Here is a 22,328-nt window from a genome sequence, read left to right as displayed (position 1 = left end):
AGAAGACCTGGGAGGACTTCACTATTCAAAGAAAAAAAAACGAAGCATGACTGGTCACTGGAACCTGCCAAAGCACATTGACAAGTGACAATGATTCTAGGAAAAAGTCCTTTGGACAAATCAGACATAAATGTAACTTTTTGTCAAGTCGCAACAGCTGTGTTCACCAATGAAAAAAAAATTAAGCTGTTCCTACTGTGAAACATGGAAGAGGTTTAGTTATATTTTTGGGCTGTTATGCTGTGTCTGTCACAGGGTGCCCTGAAAATGTGCATGGCACAGTAAAAATCACAGTAAAAATCTCCAGACTATTAGGGAATTCAAGACTGAAACATACTGCCTAGAGCAGTGATGGCGAACCTTGGCACCCCAGATGTTTTGGAACTACATTTCCCATGATGCTCAACTACACTGCAGAGTGCATGAGCATCATGGGAAATGTAGTTCCAAAACATCTGGGGTGCCAAGGTTCGCCATCACTGGCCTAGAGTCAGGACATGAGTCCTCCAACACAATAATGACAACACACAGCTCAAAAAACCCAGAATGGCTAAGAACAAAACGCTTGTTATCCTAAAGTGGCCTTCTACGAGCCCTGACCTGAATTCTATCAAACATCTATAGAAAGAGCTGAAACACACAGCATGGGAAAGCACCCTTCAAATCTGAGAGTTTGCTCAGGAATAGTGGACCAAAATATCCGCTAGCAGGTGTAGAGATCTACAGAAATCACTTGTTTGCATTTAATTGCCCCAAAGGTTGTTCAGGAAATGTTAGGATAAGGGTCCCATAATTTGTTCATACCATTTTTTTTTTTTATTATTTTTATATTTTAACCACATTAATACAGGGCATTTTCACCCCCTTCTTGCCCAGGCCAATTTTCAGCTTTCAGCGCTGTCACACTTTGAATGACAATTGTGCGGTCATGTGACGTTGTACCCAAATTAAATTTTGATAAATTTTTTCCCCACAAATAGAGCTTTCTTTTGGTGGTATTTGATCACCTCTGCTATTTTTTGTGCTATAAACAAAGTGCCAATTTTGAAAAAAAAAAAAAAAAAAAACAATATTTTTACTTTTTGCTATAATAAATATCACAATTAATTTTTTCTTTTTATATTTTTTTTCCTCAGTTTAGGGTCGATTATATGTTCTTCTACATATTTTTGGTAAAATAAATTGCAGTAAGCGTATATTGATTGGTTTGCGCACAAGTTATAGCATCTACAAAATAGGGGATAGATTTATGGCATTTTTATTATAAATGTTTTTTCTTACTACTAAATGGCGGCGATCTGCGATTTTATTGTGACTGTGACATTGCGGCTGACATATCGGACACTTTTGACACTATTTTGGAACCATTCACATTTATACAGCGATCAGTGCTATAAAAATGCACTAATAACTGTATAAATGTGACTGACAGGGAAGTGGTTAACACTAGGGGACGATCAAGGGGTTGTGTGTCCTAGGGAGTGATTCTAACTGTAGGGGGAGAGGAGGTGACCGATCGTTGTTCCTATATACAAGGAACATACGATCAGTTCTCCTCTCCCCTGACAGGACGTGGATCTGTTTGTTTACACACACAGATCCACGTCCCTGCTCTGTGAAGAGCAATCACGGGTGCCCGGTGGCCGCGCATCGGGACCACAGTGATGCGGCGAGCGTGCGCTCGCCACAATGCCGGGAAGAAAAGACGTCATATGACGTCCGCCCAGGGGTTGGGAGGGTTCCTGCTGCTGTCATTCTACAATACGGCGGTAGGGAACTGGTTAAATGTTCTGATGTGTCTGATTTTTATTAAATATTGAATAAACCATGATGGATGCCAATTAATTTGGTAATCTGTCTGTTCATAAGTACAATACTAAATTGTTGCCTTTAGAATGCAGTCAGAGGTACAATAATTTCACCATGACGTTGGACAGCTATGAAACTTACTAATTTCTGGAGGAATTAATTTTTTTTTTTTTAAGCACAATTAACATAGTAAATGATCTATCGAATATTGTAAATCTTCACTTCACTTTTCTTCACTATGTCCAGGTCCACTTTAAATTACCCCGAGTGGGCTTTAACATGTCTGATAAGAGAATATGATGAAACATGGCCATTTTTGCATTTATAGTGCATGTGGCATCAGTGCATTTCTTTGTTAATGTGCAGATATCTACCACTATGTAGAATCGTGTTCTATTGTGAACTTTCCTCTCCATGGAAGCTCTGTGTACTGAACAGATAGAGGACAAGTAACTTTGGGTAGGTAAGCTTGCCGAAAATATTTATTCTGTATAACGGCAAATTTTTAAATTTTATTACATTTTACATTTTTATGTTACCTTTCTTAACATCCTACTTATCGCCACTGGGTTTTCTCTGGTAACCCACCCAGCAGCTAAAATGTATTTTATTCTATTCCATGTGGTGGTTGTCATCATGATAATCAAGTAAGTTTTTTTTTACTGTTCTCTATATTTATGTAGATTACATGTATTCCCCATTTTCCTTCGGAAATATGAAATTATTCAGACTTGTATACAAAATATTATATATTTATATATATACTTTCTGTCATTTTCTGCAAGAAGCTAACAAAGCAACAAACCAGGGAAACTTTGGAGCCCGATATACTATTTATTAGGCATAACATATGAACAACGTAAATGACAACTCTAGATTAAAATGGCTTTTACCAAGTTTTAAAATGGCCAATAGCCACAGTGTTTTCAAAGCAAGTTTTGTCAGTATATTAAATCTTATCTCCAATTAGAAAAAAAAAGGTCTGCCACTCAACTCTCTGTACCCAAGCTAAACCTTTGGTTTAAAAATAAAATCTAAAAATATCTAATTACTTATCTAAAACTCCAGGCACAACACTCTTCAGGGTCCTGGGTCTTTGATATTTTAGTCCATAGTGTGAGAGGGGACCTGTCTGCAATAATGAAATGGGCGACATGCATTGGCTGCCACAAGTATTCATCGCAAGCGCCTCTCTCAATCCTTAGCTGTTAAACCACAAATTGTGCTAGCATGGTAAACTGTTTTGCCATCAGGATGCCAATTCAGAGAAATGATGTGACCCTGATGCTGGAGTGAGTGCATGTACACAGAAAGTGTCTGAAAGGCTTGAGGAGATCAGCAGCACTGAGATATTCATTCTCCCCCTCTCTCCCTCTTTATCATGTGAAATCAGCCATAGGGTTCTTTACACCTCCAGATCAGTGGTCTGCCTGATTTAGTGCCCAGTTTCTGAAGACCCCTATGACTGCATGCCCACTGTGTAAAGGTAACGGCTCCTGCTGCTGACATGGTGAGTATACAGTACAGGGAGGAAGTCTTTTACACATTCAATTCCAGGTGCCTGACACCCCCCCTTTACGTGGTATGGTTTTGCAGTCAACGATGGTCATGGTGCCATTTGGGTGTGTTTCCAGAGTACACCTGTGGTGGTGCTATTGCGATGTGCGCTCCTTCTTGATTGTGGTTCATTTATGGAGTACCTGGGTCTGAGGTTGTACATAAAATTGTCCAAAATTGTTCTGCCTCAAGCCAAACTTCTGCTCTATCATTCTAATTCAAGGGCCCATCAACCTCCAGAGGACTCGATTTGTACATGCATGACGGTCTTGGGTATCATGAAGGCAAATTAAAATGTGGTGCCATGCACCTAGTTTCTCTCCAGACGATTTCAGCCTTTGACCGCCGGATGTGTCTGAACCCCCAAGGCCAGACATTCTCTGACCTGGTGGATTTCCAATCTGGCAATGGAGTTGGGGGAAACCTTTTTTCCTCCACAGTTGTGGATGGATATCACGGATGCCAACCTGTTGGGCTGAGGAACAGTCTTGAGCACCTTCAAGATTTAACCTCAACATTCTAAAACTCAGGACGATTTGAATATCTGTTCAATGCTGGACTCCTCTATTGTGGGGACAACTGTCTAGAATACGGTGGACAATGCTATTATTATGGCTTACATTCGTCATCAAGGAGGCACCAGAAGTCACACTGCCCTATAGGATACTGATTGGATCCTCTCTTGGGCAGAACTTCCCTAAACTGGACCTGCTCCTGGGATCCCCAGACCTTCACAGTGAGCGCTCTGGTAAGGCTGTGGGGTCAGTTCAATCTGCTGTACCTTTCTGCCCCATCTAGGTTCTGCCTTGCTTACTTCACTGGATTGATATAGAAAGCATACCAGTGTTACTATTTACACTGAATTGGCCCAGGAGAACCATGGTATTTCAACATACACAAGCTTCTGGCAGAGGCTCTGTGGGATCCACAGGCCAGTGTTCCATCCCGCTGGCTTTAACAGCATGGCTGTTGAAGATACGGTCCTGTGTGAGTCAAGGAACTTGTATCCTAGAAAGCACTACCTGGGATTTATTCAGACTTTTCAGCCTGCTCTGCATCAAAAGTTGACCATCAGTACCATTAAGGGATAAATCTCAGTCATGGCCATTCTATTTCATAGGCCTAGGCATCTCATTCTCTAGTTAATGCCTTTGATCAGGAAGTGGTGCACATCTCTACCCCTGGTCATTTCCAGTAAAGAGCCCTTTTCCAGTAAAGAGCCTTTTTTTAGTGTTTCACAAGGACAAGGTTGTTTTGAGACCTACAACCTCCTAGTCTCCCCAAAGGTGGTCTCCGCCTTCCACCTTTAATCAGTATATTGTTTGTTCGTTCCTTCCTTCCTTCCTTCCTTCCTGTTTTTGGGTGTAAGGTGCTACAAGCTTCTGTCAAAGTCTGTGAAGTCCTTCTCCAGTATGTTTTGTGGGCCTGTTGGCATTGTTTCCTGTTTTGCCCACCCCTCAGTTGGATTGCTTTTTTTGAAAGTCCTAGACATAGTCATTTTAGAAGCTTGTGTCTTGTTCTGTGCTTCAGGAAACAGATTTTACTGGTAAGTCAAGAATTCCTATTGTTATAAAAAAATGTCAGTTTGTATTAAGCAATATTTTAGGAAACTCAATGTCATCTAGTTAGGGCTTTCTGTTCTTTAAGCATAATGGCATCATGTGTGAATAGAACTGCTTGTAAAAGTTATGCAATACCCATTGGTCAAATTTAGCTTGTATATGTAATGGCAGTTCTTCAGGTGGAACAGTAACCCAGCACCAAATTTTAAGATTTTTTTTTTGTATGTACCCACCGCCATCACAGCTATTGATGTATATCTTTTTTCTCAGCATATTCGTGGCATTTATTTTGGAAGCTTTTTTTGTGGAGTATTCGTTGGAAAGGAGTGAAGTTGAAACTACTATTGAGACCAAGATTCAGGAGCTGGGTATGGCTGTGAAAGAGTAAGTGATATATGAATTTGTATTTTTCATTTTAATTTCTGTGTGCAAAGTAAATAACAAGGTTACTTGCACAGTCACAATATGAACCAAGTAAAAAAAAGAGGCAATTAAGGGGAATATAATAACTATGGATGAATACATAAGCACTCCTATAGTAAACTTTGTGTAGATTTTATTCACTTTAAGGCCATTACAAACAACAAGGGGAAACCTCTTTATAGTTGAAGGAAAAGACATTTAAAAGGCTACTTCACAGTAAGAGCTGTGAAAATGTAAAATCATCTCCCTCTGGAAATATAATAGTTCTGACCAGCCCTGTCAGTTAAAAAAAAAAAAAGAGCGGGATGAATTCCTAAATGCGCAAAATATTACTGGATATTAATATATTTAGATAACACCAGAGACTGTTGAGCCAAGGAATATTCTTTTTGCCTTATGGGAGATTAGGAAGGAATTTATTTTCCTCCGCTGGAACAAATTAAAAAAAAAACATTTTTATATGAGGGTTTTTATCCTTCCTCTAGATCAGTGGTTCTCAACCTCTCTAGTGACCCCTTGATAAAATGACGTGACCCCTTGATAACATTTCACAAGTTGTGGGGACCCCTAACAGTAAAATTATTTTCGTAGCGTTGTCAGCACTCAAGGCAAGACAAGTAATTTGCGCCCCTTACCCAAGGACATTTAATGCTCCTCTTGTACAGTATTAAAACCCCTTATGGTACATTTTAGGATGTACCACTCTTTCTCCTTTGTTCTCCTTTCTTTAAGTTTTATCTTTCTCTATCCTAATTTCTTTTTTTTTCCCCCAATCTCTGTCTCTTGCCATCTTTCTTTCTTGTTATTTCTCTTATTCTTTCTCTCCCTTTTTCTTTGTACCTCCCCCTCTTTTCCTCTCCCTTCCATGTATTCTCTATTTTTTTTCCTGGGGGTTGGGGGTAATGGGATGAGTGGTAGTGCTGGCGGGGAGTTGGGATGAGTGGCAATGCTGGGGGGAGTTCTGATCAGCCAACTTGGGTGCTCTTGATCAAGGTCATCTGCTGATCTGAGAACTGTAGTGGGGACTTTTAATGGCAACTATAATTACAGGTAGTGTTATTCACTGTGTCTCCAACTTTGTGGTGTCTCATAGCAGTGACACCTATGCCTATGCAGGAGATGGGGTCTTCTCCAGCCCCTCCCACTTCACATTCCGCACCGATCTGCTGACCTCTAGTCTCTGCCCCCCCCATCCAATGCCGTGAACTGAATGGGTGGCTGCGAAGAGGTTGATCGGTCAGCCGCGAGCTCCAGGAACAGCCCAGCTGGGCGGCCACAGGCTCCAGAGACAGCCCAGCTGGGTGGCCGCATAAAGCCTGAGAGACTGGTGCAGGCTTCAGGAACAGCCCAGGATTCGGTGACCCCTGGCAAATCATCATTCGACCCCCGAGGGGGTCCCGACCCCCAGGTTGAGAACCACTGCTCTAGATCAAATGTAGGTATAGGATTCTGTATTTGGAGGTTTTCTATAAATGTATTTACATTTTTTCTATTAGTTTAACTAGATGAACTTGTCCTTTTCTTTTTTTTTTATCAACCTAACAATGTAAATACACTTCTGGCTGCCAGTGTTCTTTCCTAATCTCTTTCATCGTCCACGCTTTCATTCACTCTGCATCTGCCCAACCTCCCCCTGCTGTGAGCACCTCTGGTATTCCTCCTCCGATCCCAAATTCTTTGCTGACTGCTTTTTCCCACGTCCCGCTGCATTTCCCTCACTACCTCCTGCATCTACGACCTCTCCAATTGGCTTCTGTATTCCTCATACTTCTTCTATACTCCTTCATATCCCCTTGTGTTTCCCTCTACTGTCCAGGTTGCAGAACTCCCACACATTTCTTATCCCTACCAGCCACCGCCGCCTAAATTTCTTCCAATTTCTTATAAATGTTTTTTCGGCACACTAGGCTTAAAATGTTGCTTAACCCGATGCAACTATTAGCCTTATATGGTACTGATTTTTCCAAAGGGAAGATCATCTTTCTGGAAACTTAACAGACAACATGGAAGACTGTGAAAATGATACTGGAGCATTCGGAGAGAGAGAGCAAAAAGGACTGATGTTTCGAATAGCTTCAAAACGTATGTATTTTTATTATAAATAGGATTACTACACCTCAGAAGTCAATTGGGAAAATAAACTCTAGATGGACTTTTTAGGCGCCACAATTTACACAATCATCTAAAAATATAGTAGTTTATTATCACAAAAATATAAAATTGACAAACAATGTGCAGTTTAAAATGCCTAGCATTATATGCTAGAGAAGTTACCACACATGCATCTCCGCAACTGCCCTTAGACCACACTGTAATTCAACATAGAACTTGTGTAGATATGATCATCAATATCAAAGATGGGCCTGGTGTGGGTTGATGTCAAGGGTGGAGGAGCTTAACGCTCAATGCTCTACATGGCCAATTGCACTAGTAAAACATGCTCTTCACACTCAATAGTGATCGACCACCATATTTATATGGGGGGTCACTCACTAGATATCTTTTGGCCACCAAGACCCTCTCAGCTTAGACAATTACAATCCTATAGATGGTATATGCTTGGTATCCGCCTCTTCACTTCTCATATCCACCAATATAGGGAAGACCCAATATAGAAAACAATAGCGCGATAATTGTGCAAAAATTCATTTAAAACATCTTTATTATATAGCCTATTCTGGGACTTCCCTATACTGGTGTATACCAAGCATATACCATCTATAGGATTGTAATTGTCTATGCTGAGAGGGTCCTGGTGATCCAAAGATTTCTAGTGAGTGGCCCCCCATATAATAGGTGGTGGAGCAATATTGAGTGTGAAGAGCAGGTTTCACTAGATTTGCACGTGGTGAAGGAAAAATTGGCCAAATCGAAGATTTTTTGCAGAAATACACTAAAGGTGGACTTTACTTGTTATAAGTTTGGTTGATACATTTTTATGTGGTACAAATTTGTTTTGATGTTTATACAATTTATTTTCTGTTCAATAAACTAATATTGAAAGAACCCCCCCCCCCCAATAAAGGTAGTTTAATGTCACAAAGGTTTGCGTAAGTGGTCACCCACTGATGATTTTTTTATTTATTAAACTGCCAAACTATTTGAGACAATGTTCCCAATAAAGATGTTTTGTAGATAGAGAAATATATACATTATTATTGGTCTGGTACCTTGGGCCAGGAAAAAAAGGGCAGTTGTGTACACTTGTCAACCAGTCATTAAATATGTATGGTTCTAGATATATCTTTTTCTTCCAGTTATGTTAAAATAGAACTTGAATTATCTCCTCTAGCACCCAACGTCATTTCATGGCTATTTTGCTGTTCCTTGCTCCAGTTTCTAGAGGGTCTTACTTTGTATTTGGCACTCCTGTCATAGTTTACCCTTATTGTCTTTGTTCTCCCTCTCTTGTGTTGAAAATGACATTGCACATGGTAAACTTTTTTCCCATCTTCCATCAATTTATTTTAAGCTATTTCTTCATGGGTTGATTTGCTTCAGGATGCAATTACAGGAAGAAGAAAGCAGGCACTTGCCAGGGAGCTGAGAATTCACAACACTGCTTTAGTGAAACAATAGATGTGACAGCAGTGGGGAGGCAGCATGAATGGATTGCATTGAGCTACTGTCCATTCTATGCAAGGATCCCTAAAAATAATTCAAAATGAATCCCCACTGAAGGAGGGGGAAAAAAATATAGCATTTGTGGCAGAGAGATCTTAATCTAAAACTAGAGTGACCCATAACAAATCCGATTTCAGCAGCTTTAATGGCAGACAAATAAAAAGTGTCTATTTTATATGTGATATTTATGAAAAGTATATGATCCGGGTTAGAGTTTAAATGTTAGTTGTGTAGCGCTACCCCCTCAGGAGCCGCTGGTTGTTGTTGGGATAGGTGTATTAAGTTACCTCTAATCGTTGTCTAGGGGTGATTGTAGTGAGTAGAGCAGTAAACGAATGTCCAATCAGCAAGTGAGGTTTTCTGAATGCTTTATTTCTCGGCCCAACACGACCAACATCAACATGAGGTAGACAGAAAAGGTTGATGAAGTATGGGAAACTTGCAGTATCAGGCTTAGATAAGAGGAAAGCAATCCTGCTCTCAGTAGTAGTAGATACAGTTCGTCGCTACTCCAGCCAGAGTGGGTGAAGTGCCCCCGGACAGACTCCTGCCACGAGCCTGGCAGCCGGAGTGACACTTTTAAGGTTGCTGGGAAGAACAAGTCACTGCCACTGACTTGGCTCTGATTTTTAAATAGGATGCCAGATGAGGCCTCTGCCACAGGCTCGATGCTGACAATGGTGAACAGCAGAGCAAATCCTCCCCAGTCTTTCTCCTTGGGGTCACCGACTGACAGTGCCAAGGTTATCTGTCAGTGTTCGGTCACCCAGATCCCCGATGGTTCGTTCAAGCCCCTCAGACAACCTGCCTCCGGGTTCTCCTTGAGCCGATCCCCCACCGCACAGCACGTAGCTTAGGATCTCTTCAGTAGAGCTGGGGACCCAGTAAGTCACTGGGGCCCCTGGTAGCATCAGTCGCTCCAGGCCATGTGTGCCCAGAGTCAGGAACTCTGCGTTGTGCGCGACCCCAGGCTAAGTAGGCCATAGTGGAGGGGCCCGCAATATGCACACACCCTAAAGGTGGGTGCCACACCAGGAACCCGGGAAGAACCAAGAACAATGGCTTCCGCCACAGAAATACATCTCCCCAGCATGCCCCGCGAGAGAAAACTCCTCCTAATTGGCTGCTAAGAAGAAGCGGCTCCGCCTGGACCTCTCTGGCGCCACCTGTTGGCCCAGGGATGGTACCGCATCCCTAGAACGCAGTCTAGCACACAGAACAATCCAGATTTGGCGACAGCCAAATTTGACATAATTCGGAATGAAAGCAAATTATCTCTCTCGTTCCCCACTAACTTTACCGTAGTGCCTTTACTGAGAGTAAGGGGGCGCTACAGTTCTTTATATACTTCTTGTCTTAGAGAATGGTACAATATACTATATATCCTAAATTATTTGTGGCTGCTTTGTTTAGGGTACAGAACAGTGGATGCCCTGTTGCTGCGAATGTTTGAAGCTGAAATACCTCCAGAAGATGAAGGTCCCCCAATGGAGGATATTTTAAATCTGTCTCCTAGCGATTACTACATTGAAAATCCAACATTTAATTCTGCATCCTAGTGTTACCATATCATCTCTGAAATTTTGACTTGAATCAAGTGGACCAAAGGTTTATGTGGGTAAATATAGACACCACAATGCTTATCTGATAGAAATATTTATTTTTACAGAGAAACATTTTTATTATAACTATAGTAAGAAAATCATGTATGGAAAACGCCAAAGTAAAAGCTACCTGTTTCCAATTTTATAAAAATATAAATGGTCTTTTTGTACAAAGCATAGAATCATTGTAAAATCATTGTGAATCATTGTAAAACAGTCAAGGGCTTTCCTTATAAATATGTATTCACACTGCACTTCTGTCTGCCTTGTGCAGGCACTAAAGCTAGCTACAGAAAAATATTTTTGTAGAAATCAAATAACTATTCCATATCTGTGTTCTGATTTAACACTGGTTCTGCTCACAAAATGCACTGTGGACAGTATATTTACACGTACTTTGCAATCTATGTAATTATTGCCGTTCCATATTGGAGATACCCCCAGCACAAGGATTTGGTAATTTGTCGCTAAACCTTTTGTAAACACTTTTTTCCACTGGCACAGCCTTGAATGCACCAATTCACTAAAAATAAGAGATTACTTTTTTTTTTTTATTTTTTTTATGGATATGTTTATATGTTGTCTAATGTATGTGACTTTGACTGTTATCACACAAATTCACTTGTCTGCACTGAGAACAATCTGCAAAAAAATGTGTATTCTTAATTTACAATCTTTCATATACGGTAGAGGATACAATAATGACCAACATTGTTTGTGACTAGACCGGTGTTGGTTTAGATCCTATTACTTCCATAAAAGAATTAGCTTGTTTTAGGATCTTCAAGGATACAGTCCAGAGGAAAGGAAGATGGAGGTGTTATCCACAGCATCCAGCCACACTCTACTTTTTTTTTTTTTTTTGCATTTTTTATGAAATCTTTCACCACCAACAGCAGATCTTACCGTCCATAGGAAAAAAAAAACAACGGAAGCAATACAGCATCAATCCACCCTATGTCAGGTGCGAAAAAGATCAAACAAAATCCACAAACCGAGATCTAGACCATATGACTCATAGGTTATCTAGGTGAAATTTAAATGATGATGTTATTAGCCATTCAGCAAATAAGATATGTCAGATGGCTGCCTACATTCAATATACACAGCTCACACTCTCTCCTTTTTAACCACTTAAGGACCCCTTCACGCCGATATACGTCGGCAGAATGGCACGGCTGGGCACAATCATGTACCTGCACGTGTCTCTTTAAGCCCAGCCGTGGGGTCGAGAGCGACTTGGTCCGAAGCTCCGTGACCGTGGGACCCGATCGCTGCCGGTGTCCCGCGACTGGTCACAGGAGCTGAAGAACGGGGAGAGGTGTGTGTGTAAACCTCTTTCCTACAAAAAAAATAATTGTAAAACTCTCCTGTTTGTACACATTTCTCATCAAGTTTAGCTTTAATGTTTTTTATCCCATTTTATTGACAGATTCAGTAAAGCTATGAAATTGTTACTAATGACAATCTGATATGTAAAAGATACAACTGTCTGTATTATTTTTGTGATGATACTCGGCTACTTTAAAACAAAGCAATAAAAGAGTAATCATTTACAGAATATATAAATGAACTATATAAGTACATTTTGTATGCCAAATAAATTATTTATACATACACGTCGGTCTTTGATTCGCTGCTTGGTGTTTTAGTATCTTAGTTTTACAGTATACATAAAATAAGAGAATAGCGTATTATTTAAACAATATGCAGTAACCAACAGCAGACAGTTGCATGAAAACATACCTTGGAAATATGATGGATTGCAATGCGACTGGTCGTTTTTTGGTTGCTCAAATGGTAATGGCGGTTTTAGTGCAACCCTTATTGACGTGTGTGGAAGCATGTGTAAAAGGAATTTTGCTGAGAGGAGAGTTGTATGAAGAAGGGATCCTCATAAACCAATTGGTCATAACATTATGACCACCCACCCATCTATTACTGAGTAGGTCCCCCTTTTTCCACCAAAACAGCCCTGACCTTATCGAGGCATGGACACCACTAAACAAAGCATCACACTGCCTCCATCGGCTTGCCTTCTTCCTGTAGTGAATCCTGGTGCAATGCCCACACACACCCAACCATCCACGTGATGTAAAAGAAAAAAACATTGACCAGGCCATTGTGTGTTCGGACATCTTTCTATTGAAACCAGCAATCTGAGCTACAGTAGCTCTTCTATTGGATCTGACTACATGGGCCAACCTTTGCCTCCCACGTGCATCAATTAAACCTTGGCCAACCATGACCCTGTCTAGCCATGACAATTTGTCCCTTGTCAAAGTTGCTTCAATTTTTATGCTTGCCCATTTTTTTCTGCTTTTAACACATTAACTCCAGGGGCAACATGTTTACTTGCTCCATAATATATCCTACCCAGTTTCAGGTGCCATTGTCACAAGATAATTATTGTTGTTCACTAGTCTCCCGTTCACACTCCAAGAACGTAGTCGCAGTGTTCACAGCTACTTAAATGTGGTACCTGATTAGACAACATTGGGTTGGTTACAGATCGCCAAGGCTAGTTGTTTAAATCCGGGGTCTGCCAGTGCTAGCAAAGCAGTGTCTAAGCTGGAGGAGGTTTGGGTAGATCCAGATGTGTGCTCCCTCCAACCCATCCATATGGATTCGAACCTCTCTTGCTTGTCTTTACAGGTGGCAAGCCATTCCTCTGCTTCCATGATCTCCTTTACCTTCCCCAACCACTCCATTTTGCTCAGGACCCGTGGGCTTTTCCAGTGAACCGGTATGAGGTGCTTAGCGGCACTGAGAAGGTGAGGGAGAGCACTGCGTTTTAAAGTGAGAAAGAGGTATATGGGAAACTAGGAGGAGAAGGCATTTTGTGGAGTTGGGAAGGTCTATCCCAAAGCCCTCCATGATATGTTTGTATACCATGGCCCAAAAGGGCTGAATCAGGGGGCACTCCCACCATATGTGGAGGAAAGTGCCTCTATGACTGCAGTCTCTCCAGCACACATTAGAATGTGTGGGGTATATTTTTGCTAAACTCGTGGGAACACAATACCACCTGGTCAGCAACTTGAAGTTATTCTCTTGAGCCTTGGATTCTACTGAGCTAGTATGGGTCAGGTAGTACAGCTGTTTCAATTGTTCTTTAGAAAACTCACATTGAAGGTCACGCTCCTATTCTCTAATGAAATAAGGTTTAGATATCGATTTGGCAGTGTCTAGCTGCAGCAGGTTATACAGAACAGAGATTGCATGAGGCATATAGGGTCTTGAGTGGCCCATTTTCGTTCAAACTCCGTAAGAATGGATCCAATCTGCATCATACCATGCGTTGTGGCAACAAAATACGCCAACTCCAGAAGTCGAAGGGGAAGCTCCCATATCGTTCCTGGAGGGTGTCAAGTGGGATCCGAGTGTGGCCCTCTATGAAGCGTGCCAGACTTACTATTCCATCTCTCGCCCAGGATCCGAGGGAGGAAAACCGCTCCCCAGGGGTAAACCAGGGGAACCCCCACTGCAGCCAAAGGAAATGTTGAGGGAGCCAGATCAAAAGATTTGTTTAGCGTATCCCAGAATTTCAAAGAATGGGTGGTCAACAGTGACACCCAATCAGAGAGACGTCTGTCCCCCGTCGGAACCCAGGGAGCATACGAAAGGTTGCGTCCTGCAATAGTCTTTTCTAGTGAGACCCATAGTTTAGATGAAGTGTGAAATTTCCATGCCATGGCTACTCACGGTTTCTTATGTCTCCAGACAAACCCAGCAAACAGACTGCAGAGTTCCTTAAAGAAGCAATGGGGTAGGCGGACAGGTACCATGTGCAGGAGAAACAGTATGCGGGGAAGGATTGTCATCTTTATAATGTTTGTGCATCCCACCCATGTGAAAGTTACTTTATCCTAAGACTGCAAGTCTAAGCGAAGCCTTTTTAGTAAGGGGACATAGTTGTGTGTATATAAAGGATCCAGGCTGCTAGTGAGTTGAATGCCCAAATATTGTATTGAGGAGGGTGCCCAAGTAAAGGGGAAAGACCCTTTCAGGGCGGCGGTTATAACAGGGGGAATCGTGATCGGTAAGATCTCCAATTTTGTGTAGTTTATCTTAAAGTGAGAGACCTGGCTATAAGCTTCCAGTTCTCTCATCAGGTTTGGCAGTGAGACTGTAGGGTCCACGATGTGAAATAAGACATCATCCGCATATGTGGAGAGATTATGTTCCGAAGAACCTACAGATACCCCTCTGTTGGGATTAGCTCGTTTTTTCCTGAGCAAAGGTTCCAAGACCAGTGCGAACAGTAGGGGCAATAGTGGATACCCCTTTCTCGTGCAGTTCCGTATAGGGAACACAGAGGACAGACAGTCGTTCACTTTAACCTGAGCAGAGGGAGACTCGTACAATGCGGATATCCACCACAGCATCTGAGGTCCCAGCCCTACCCTGGTCAGTACTGCTTTGAGGAAACCCCAGTCCACGCGATCGAACACCTTCTCGGCATCTGTAGAATGAATCAAGTATGGGGGCATTGGATCGCGTGTCCGGGTCTAGTGAATGATCTGCAGAGCCCTAATTGAGTTATCTCGGGCCTCTCGACCCATGATAAAGCCTATCTGATCTGGGTGGACCATGTCAGGGTGAAGATGCTTATGGCGGTTTGGCGAGGATTTTGACAAACCGCTTTAGATCCATATTTAATAAAGAGATCGGGCGGTAGCTCTGTGGGAGAGAGTAATCTTTCCCTTCTTTTGGGAGGACCGTGATGTGGGCTAGCAAAGTCTCCCAAGGGAGATGCCCTTCAGTTGCTAACGATTTAAAGAAGGTGCACATAGGTGCCTTTTAGCCTTGTAAAAAATTTCAAGTAGTAGGCTTTCGTGTAGCCGTCCGGGCCTGGGCTCTTCCCCTCGAAAAGGGACTTCACCGTGGCCAACAACTCAGTTTGTGATATGGGTGTCTCCAAAACAGTTTGTTGTGCGGTTGATAGATTGGGTATACCTAAATAGGCCTCTATCCTCTCCTGTTTCCACACTAGGTCCGCTGGGATGCAGTGGAGTCTAGATTATATAAAGCCACGTAATAGTCCCGGAATATCGCCGCGATTTTGGTATTATGTTGTGCCGCTTCTCCTGAGGGGTAATGAAGTTTGTGAACATGGGAGGAGGCACGCTGCTTCCGGAGTGCTCTGGCCAACATTCTGCCACATTTGTTTCCATGTTCATAATACTTGTGGGCTACATAGCGCAACCGTCAGCAGACTCGTTGGTCTAAAAGTTTAGAGAAGAGCGTGCGCAGTTCCGTCGGGCGTCAAAGTGCTTCTACCCTTGCTGTTTGTTTTTGTCTTAGTTCTGCTTGTTGTAATGCCCCAAAAACACATTGAAAGTCCGCTTTTCTCTTTCTTCACTTTAGCACCCCATGCAATAAGTGTGCCACGCACTACCGCATTATGGCCTTCCCAAAGTATACCCTCATTTACCGCAACATTGTTGTTTTCAGGGAAGTAGTGAGACAGTCTCCTCTACCCCCGATACTACTCTTGGATCATCTAACAGTTCTTGTTGAGCCTCCAGGATCTAGATGCCATATGAGGAAGATCAAGCGTAAGGGTCACGGGGGCATGATCAGAGATGGTAATCTGGTCAATGGTGGAGTCTACCAGTAAATCTAAGCTACTTTGGTCCACCAATAACAATCAATTCTAGTATATACTTTGAACAGTGAAGTAATAGCTGTAGTATTTTTCTGTGGCATGCATAACCCTCCAGCTATCAACTAGAGTGTTTCTGTAGGGACTTGCGGAAGGGCTTTAGAAAAGCAAAGGATTGTGTGAAGCAAAAGGCTGAGGTGTCCACCGTAGGGTCAGAGCTAACATTAAAGTCCCCTCCCAAGACTAATCTTCCCTCCTGAAAGTCTCCTAGGCTATTGAGGACTGTGTTGATAAACAAGAGTTGCTGAGTGTTCGGGGCATAAAGGGTAGCAAATGTGTAGACCTGTCCCATGATGGTTCCCTTCTGAATGGCAATAGCTGTCCCTCTAGATTTCGATTTCGGGGAGTTGCTCAGATACAATAGAGAGGGAAGGTAGGTGAGTGGGGAATTTAGGTGTGGAGCTGTCTGTAAAGTGGGTCTCCTGCAGAAAAGGGACCTGTGCCCCTAGCCGTTTAAGCTCTAGCCATAACCTGTTGCGTTTGTTAGGAGAGCATAAGCCGCGAGTATTGTATGACACTACCTTAATTGTCGCCATGATAGATTAGATACAGGATGTCCAGTCGAAATCCGCAGAGTCAGATATGAGCAACTGCGTGTCTAGAGTGGAAAATTGGGAGAAAGAGAAAATAGAAATAAAAAAATTACAATAAAACGAACAATCGGTAATCTACAAAGAGTACCAACAGGAGCCAAAATCAGCCCCTGGGAGTTCATACTCATCTGCATGCCTGGCCCGGGAACATCCGGCAGGTGTTGAGAGCCACCCGGGTGAGGCATGATGCCCAAATCAGTGCTTGTACCTAAATCAGGTAATCCTACTTGGGTAGCGTGGATAAACATGAACAAACGAGGCATGTAAGGTCCCCGCCAATTAAGAAGGCTGCAATTACACTGGGGAAATTTCGGCCAAAAAATGAGAACAGGAGAAAGTCAACAAAAAAATGAACAAGGAACAGTTGGAATAGACCATGGGCTTCTAGCCGCTTCTCATTAGCAGATACAGTACAGGAGAGGGTGACATCTTGCGGCCCGGGTGATAGACATCTGCTTGATAGCTCGAATGGCCACTGAAGAATTCTCCTTCAATGCTTGGTAAGGCCAGTAAGGCTTGTAAGGCCATATGGTAAAAAGTTCCCAGGTCATGATGGGCCTCAGGGGTCCCCTGCCCGTGTTCCAGGAGGAGTGTTAGGGAGGATTGTTTGCATCCTCGGGAGCGCCGTTTAGGGGAAGCCAGGGGTTCATTGCCAATGGAAGATGCATATCCGTGGAATGGCGCCAGTCTGGGAAGTCCACAGGATCCAAGCCCGATTGAGAGAGAAAGTGGGGCAGATCATCCTTGGTGCGCAGGGTAGCAGACTTGCCTTCTCTTTCGGCATGTAGATTGAAAGGGAATCCCCATCTATATTTGATGCCTGCCTCTCGCATAGCTTCTAGAAGAGGAAGCAGAGCCCTGCGTTGCATTAGGGTGTGGCGAGACAGGTCCTGGTAGAAGAACAAGTGGGCACCATCAAAGTCAAAGAAGGGGCGTTTGCGCATGAATTGCATGATTTGCTCTTTTACTTTAAATTTATTCAGATTTCTTATAATGTCTCTAGAGTTTTCTGCATCTTGTGACGGGGGTCTGAGTGCTCTGGAAGCCCTGCTAATCTCCACTGTGTCATTAGGGGACAGCCCTAGGATCTCTCTGAAGATGCCCTGTGCAATGAAGGATGTCCTTGGCTGCTGTTGCCTCGGGCAACCACTTGATGCGGATATTAGAGCGGCGACTACGATTTTCATAATCATTCAGCTGGCAAATAAGGGCTTCAATTCTCTGATCTTGTGCAGTGCATGTGTCTTTAACCACTTAACCCCCAGACCATTTTGCTGGTCAAAGACCGGGCCACTTTTTGCGATTCGGCACTGCGTTGCATTAACTGACAATAGCGCGGTCGTGCAACGTGGCTCCCAAAAAAAATTTATGTCATTTTTTTCCCCACAAATAGAGCTTTCTTTTGGTGGTATTTGATTACCTCTGCGGTTTTTTGCGCTATAAACAAAAATAGAGCGACAGTTTTGAAAAAAAAACCTATTTTTTATATAATAAATATCCCCAAAAAATATATAAGAAAAAAAAAATTCCTCAGTTTAGGTGGATACATGTTCTTATATATACAGTGAGGAAAATAAGTATTTGAACACCCTGCTGTTTTGCAAGTTCTCCCACTTGGAAATCATGGAGGGGTCTGAAATTGTCATCGTAGGTGCATGTCCACTGTGAGAGACATAATCAAATTTTTTTTTTCCAGAAATCACAATTTATGATTTTTTAACTATTTATTTGTATGATACAGCTGCAAATAAGTATTTGAACACCTGTCTATCAGCTAGAATTCTGACCCTCAAAGACCTGTTAGTCTGCCTTTAAAATGTCCACCTCCACTCCATTTATTATCCTAAATTAGATGCACCTGTTTGAGGTCATTAGCTGCATAAAGACACCTGTCCACCCCATACAATCAGTAAGAATCCAACTACTAACATGGCCAAGACCAAAGAGCTGTCCAAAGACACTAGAGACAAAATTGTACACCTCCACAAGGCTGGAAAGGGCTATGGGGAAATTGCCAAGCAGCTTGGTGAAAAAAGGTCCACTGTTGGAGCAATCATTAGAAAATGGAAGAAGCTAAACATGACTGTCAATCTCCCTCGGACTGGGGCTCCATGCAAAATCTCACCTCGTGGGGTCTCAATGATCCTAAGAAAGGTGAGAAATCAGCCCAGGACTACACGGGAGGAGCTGGTCAATGACCTGAAAAGAGCTGGGACCACCGTTTCCAAGGTTACTGTTGGTAATACACTAAGACGTCATGGTTTGAAATCATGCATGGCACGGAAGGTTCCCCTGCTTAAACCAGCACATGTCAAGGCCCGTCTTAAGTTTGCCAATGACCATTTGGATGATCCAGAGGAGTCATGGGAGAAAGTCATGTGGTCAGATGAGACCAAAATAGAACTTTTTGGTCATAATTCCACTAACCGTGTTTGGAGGAAGAAGAATGATGAGTACCATCCCAAGAACACCATCCCTACTGTGAAGCATGGGGGTGGTAGCATCATGCTTTGGGGGTGTTTTTCTGCACATGGGACAGGGCGACTGCACTGTATTAAGGAGAGGATGACCGGGGCCATGTATTGCGAGATTTTGGGCAACAACCTCCTTCCCTCAGTTAGAGCTTTGAAGATGGGTCGAGGCTGGGTCTTCCAACATGACAATGACCCGAAGCACACAGCCAGGATAACCAAGGAGTGGCTCTGTAAGAAGCATATCAAGGTTCTGGCGTGGCCTAGCCAGTCTCCAGACCTAAACCCAATAGAGAATCTTTGGAGGGAGCTCAAACTCCGTGTTTCTCAGCGACAGCCCAGAAACCTGACTGATCTAGAGAAGATCTGTGTGGAGGAGTGGGCCAAAATCCCTCCTCCAGTGTGTGCAAACCTGGTGAAAAACTACAAGAAACGTTTGACCTCTGTAATTGCAAACAAAGGCTACTGTACCAAATATTAACATTGATTGTCTCAGGTGTTCAAATACTTATTTGCAGCTGTATCATACAAATAAATAGTTAAAAAAATCATACATTGTGATTTCTGGATTTTTTTTTTTTTGATTATGTCTCTCACAGTGGACATGCACCTACGATAACAATTTCAGACCCCTCCATGATTTCCAAGTGGGAGAACTTGCAAAATAGCAGGGTGTTCAAATACTTATTTTCATCACTGTACATATTTTTGGTAAAAAAAATCGCAATAAGCGTCTACAAAATAGGGGATAGTTTTATGGCATTTTTATTAATAATTTTTTACTAGTAATGGCGGCGATCAGCGATTTTTATTGTGACTGCGACATTATGGCGGACACATCGGACACTTTTTTGACACATTTTTTGGACCATTGTACTTTTTACAGTACTTTTGTCAGTACTACAAAAATGCACTGATTACTGTGAAAATTACACTGGCAGTGAAGAGGTTAACCACTAGATGGCGCTGTAGGGGTTAAGTGTGCCCTAGTGAGTGATTCTTACTGTAGGGGGGGTGGGCTGTGTGTGACAAGAGAGTGATCACCGTTTCCTGTTACAGGAAGCGGTGATTAGTGTCATTGTCACTAAGCAGAGCAGGGAGAAGCTTGTTTACATCAACATCTCCGCGTTCTTCCTCACCGTTAGACAATCGCGGGTATCCCCCCGGCGATCGAGTCTGCGGGACCCGCGGTCGGGCTCGCGGCGGGCGGGCATGCGCGCCGCCAGTGGCACGTGCGCGTCCACAATGTATATATATATATATATACGTCCTTGTGCCCAGGAGTGCCATTCTGTCGATGAAAATGTGCGTGCAGAGGTCGGCAAGTGGTTAAACTGGGAAATGGCTGGCAGGGTTTTCTCTCTGCTCCAGGGCTTCCAGCCTGGAGCCTGAGTAGTGTCGCTCTGTACTGTATCTCCTCAATGTCTTGTTTAAAAGCCTTCACTATCCTGCATGCAAATCTCTCCAGATCCTTCCTAGTGGGAAGAGACCATATATGTTTTTTCAAGTCTCCATCCCTCTGAAGCTCTAAGATGTCAAACCCCTGGTCCTGGTAGGCAGAGGAGCTAGAGGAGCCAGGGGACGCTGGGGCAGCTGTATCGCTTACCAGTCTCGGTGATGCGATGGGAGAGACTTCAGGCTGCAAGGAGGATAAGGTTGCTGGGGCTGTGTTCTTCCCCCTGTCCTTGCCGGGCGCCATCTTGGATTGCTCGGTTCGCTGGCCCCTCTCTCATTAAAGAAGGCATTGATGGGTCCTTGGGTGGAATTTGCAGAGCCCCGCAGCTGCAATTGTGCTCGGCGGCAGTACGACATCCTAGGTGAGGCTCTGGGATGTTCTTAATCCCCAGTGGAAGCTGTGGTAGTGTCCGTTGGCGAGGAGCTACTGAGGCATAGGTCTCTACCCGCTCATGTCCAGGCCACGCCCGTAATGGTTTTATTCTAATCTATAAAGCAGCCTAAGTAGGAATGCTGATCTTGTTTCACTTTTATACCTTACCGTTTTTAATGCAATATGTTTCTGTCTAGAATTTTTATTAATTTTTTATGTTTAATCTGTTTTATTAGATTTTTTGCAAATATAACAGTCTACTTGGACAAAACATGAAGTGTACACAAAGGGTGCGGACAAGACAAACAGAGCACTTACGATCTGTTTCCACACATGTAGGCAATACATAACAGCAGTACAAATAGCCATAACAAAAATGAGTATTAATGTAAAATAGGTAAGAAAACCCTAGTCTCAAAAGGTATGAGAACACAGACTAGGAGCATTAACGCATGATATTCAAAGAAAAAACGTAACACCTCCCTGCAAAAATGTAGTAAGTGCCGCAAGGGAGCACATCTCAGGCCCTACTTGGCAACATACTGAAGGGGAGTACATATAGAAGTAGAATGTAGCAGAGAGAGAAGAAGACGTGGGAAAAAAAGGGGTGGATGGGGGTGTAGAACCTCAGCCATTGATAAGACCAAAAAAAAGGCAACCCACTTCCTGAAATAATCCTAGAGGGATGCACAAGGTCAAACGGTAGAGGATGTAAAAGTATGAAAATTAGATGAACACCGGAAATGATTCCAGACTGTCCACTTGAGGTTGCGGGAGTCTAAATTATCCTCACCCAGAGCTATCATACTTTCTAAATATTCAATCTGATTCATTTCACATGGCCCAAGGTAGGCAGGTAATTTTGATGCTAGCACCTGGCAATAACAGAACGGCCCGTGGTTAAAAAAAATCTGTTCTGTTTGTAGAATCCTGACAACAAAGTCAGTACAGCAAGCTGGGGTAAGTTTGGGTATGTATCACCCACTAAGTAACAGAATAGTTGTAGGATCTTGTCCCAAAATGGAATAAGGCATGGGCAAGTGCCCCAGATATGGAGCTTGCTGCCATGAGCCTGCAAACAGTGCCAAAGCCATCAGGGATGGTGGGGTGGAATTTATGAAGAGTTGAGGGACAGCAATACCATTTGGTGAGTATGCTGTCCGTTTACACCCACCTACCTCCAATCCGA

General features: G+C 42.9%; 1 protein-coding gene across 1 annotated transcript in view; it reads left to right on the top strand.

Annotated features, from left to right (window-relative positions):
* LOC120937687 (two pore calcium channel protein 1-like) overlaps nt 1-11,517 on the top strand; it is a 73,636-nt gene extending 62,119 nt beyond the window's left edge. The window contains exons 16-19 of the mRNA XM_040351097.1: nt 2,366-2,456; nt 5,199-5,312; nt 7,321-7,433; nt 10,389-11,517. Coding sequence (XP_040207031.1) covers nt 2,366-2,456; nt 5,199-5,312; nt 7,321-7,433; nt 10,389-10,534 — 464 coding nt within the window. The 3' untranslated portion in view covers nt 10,535-11,517. The remainder of the gene's footprint in view (nt 1-2,365; nt 2,457-5,198; nt 5,313-7,320; nt 7,434-10,388) is intronic.
* The last annotated feature ends 10,811 nt before the right edge of the window (nt 11,518-22,328 follow it).

This window comes from Rana temporaria, chromosome 4, assembly GCF_905171775.1.
Source record: "Rana temporaria chromosome 4, aRanTem1.1, whole genome shotgun sequence".
In the NCBI taxonomy this organism is placed as follows: domain Eukaryota; kingdom Metazoa; phylum Chordata; class Amphibia; order Anura; family Ranidae; genus Rana; species Rana temporaria.
The sequence above is the reverse complement of the archived record's forward strand: the minus strand, read 5'-3'. Positions and strand labels throughout refer to the sequence as shown.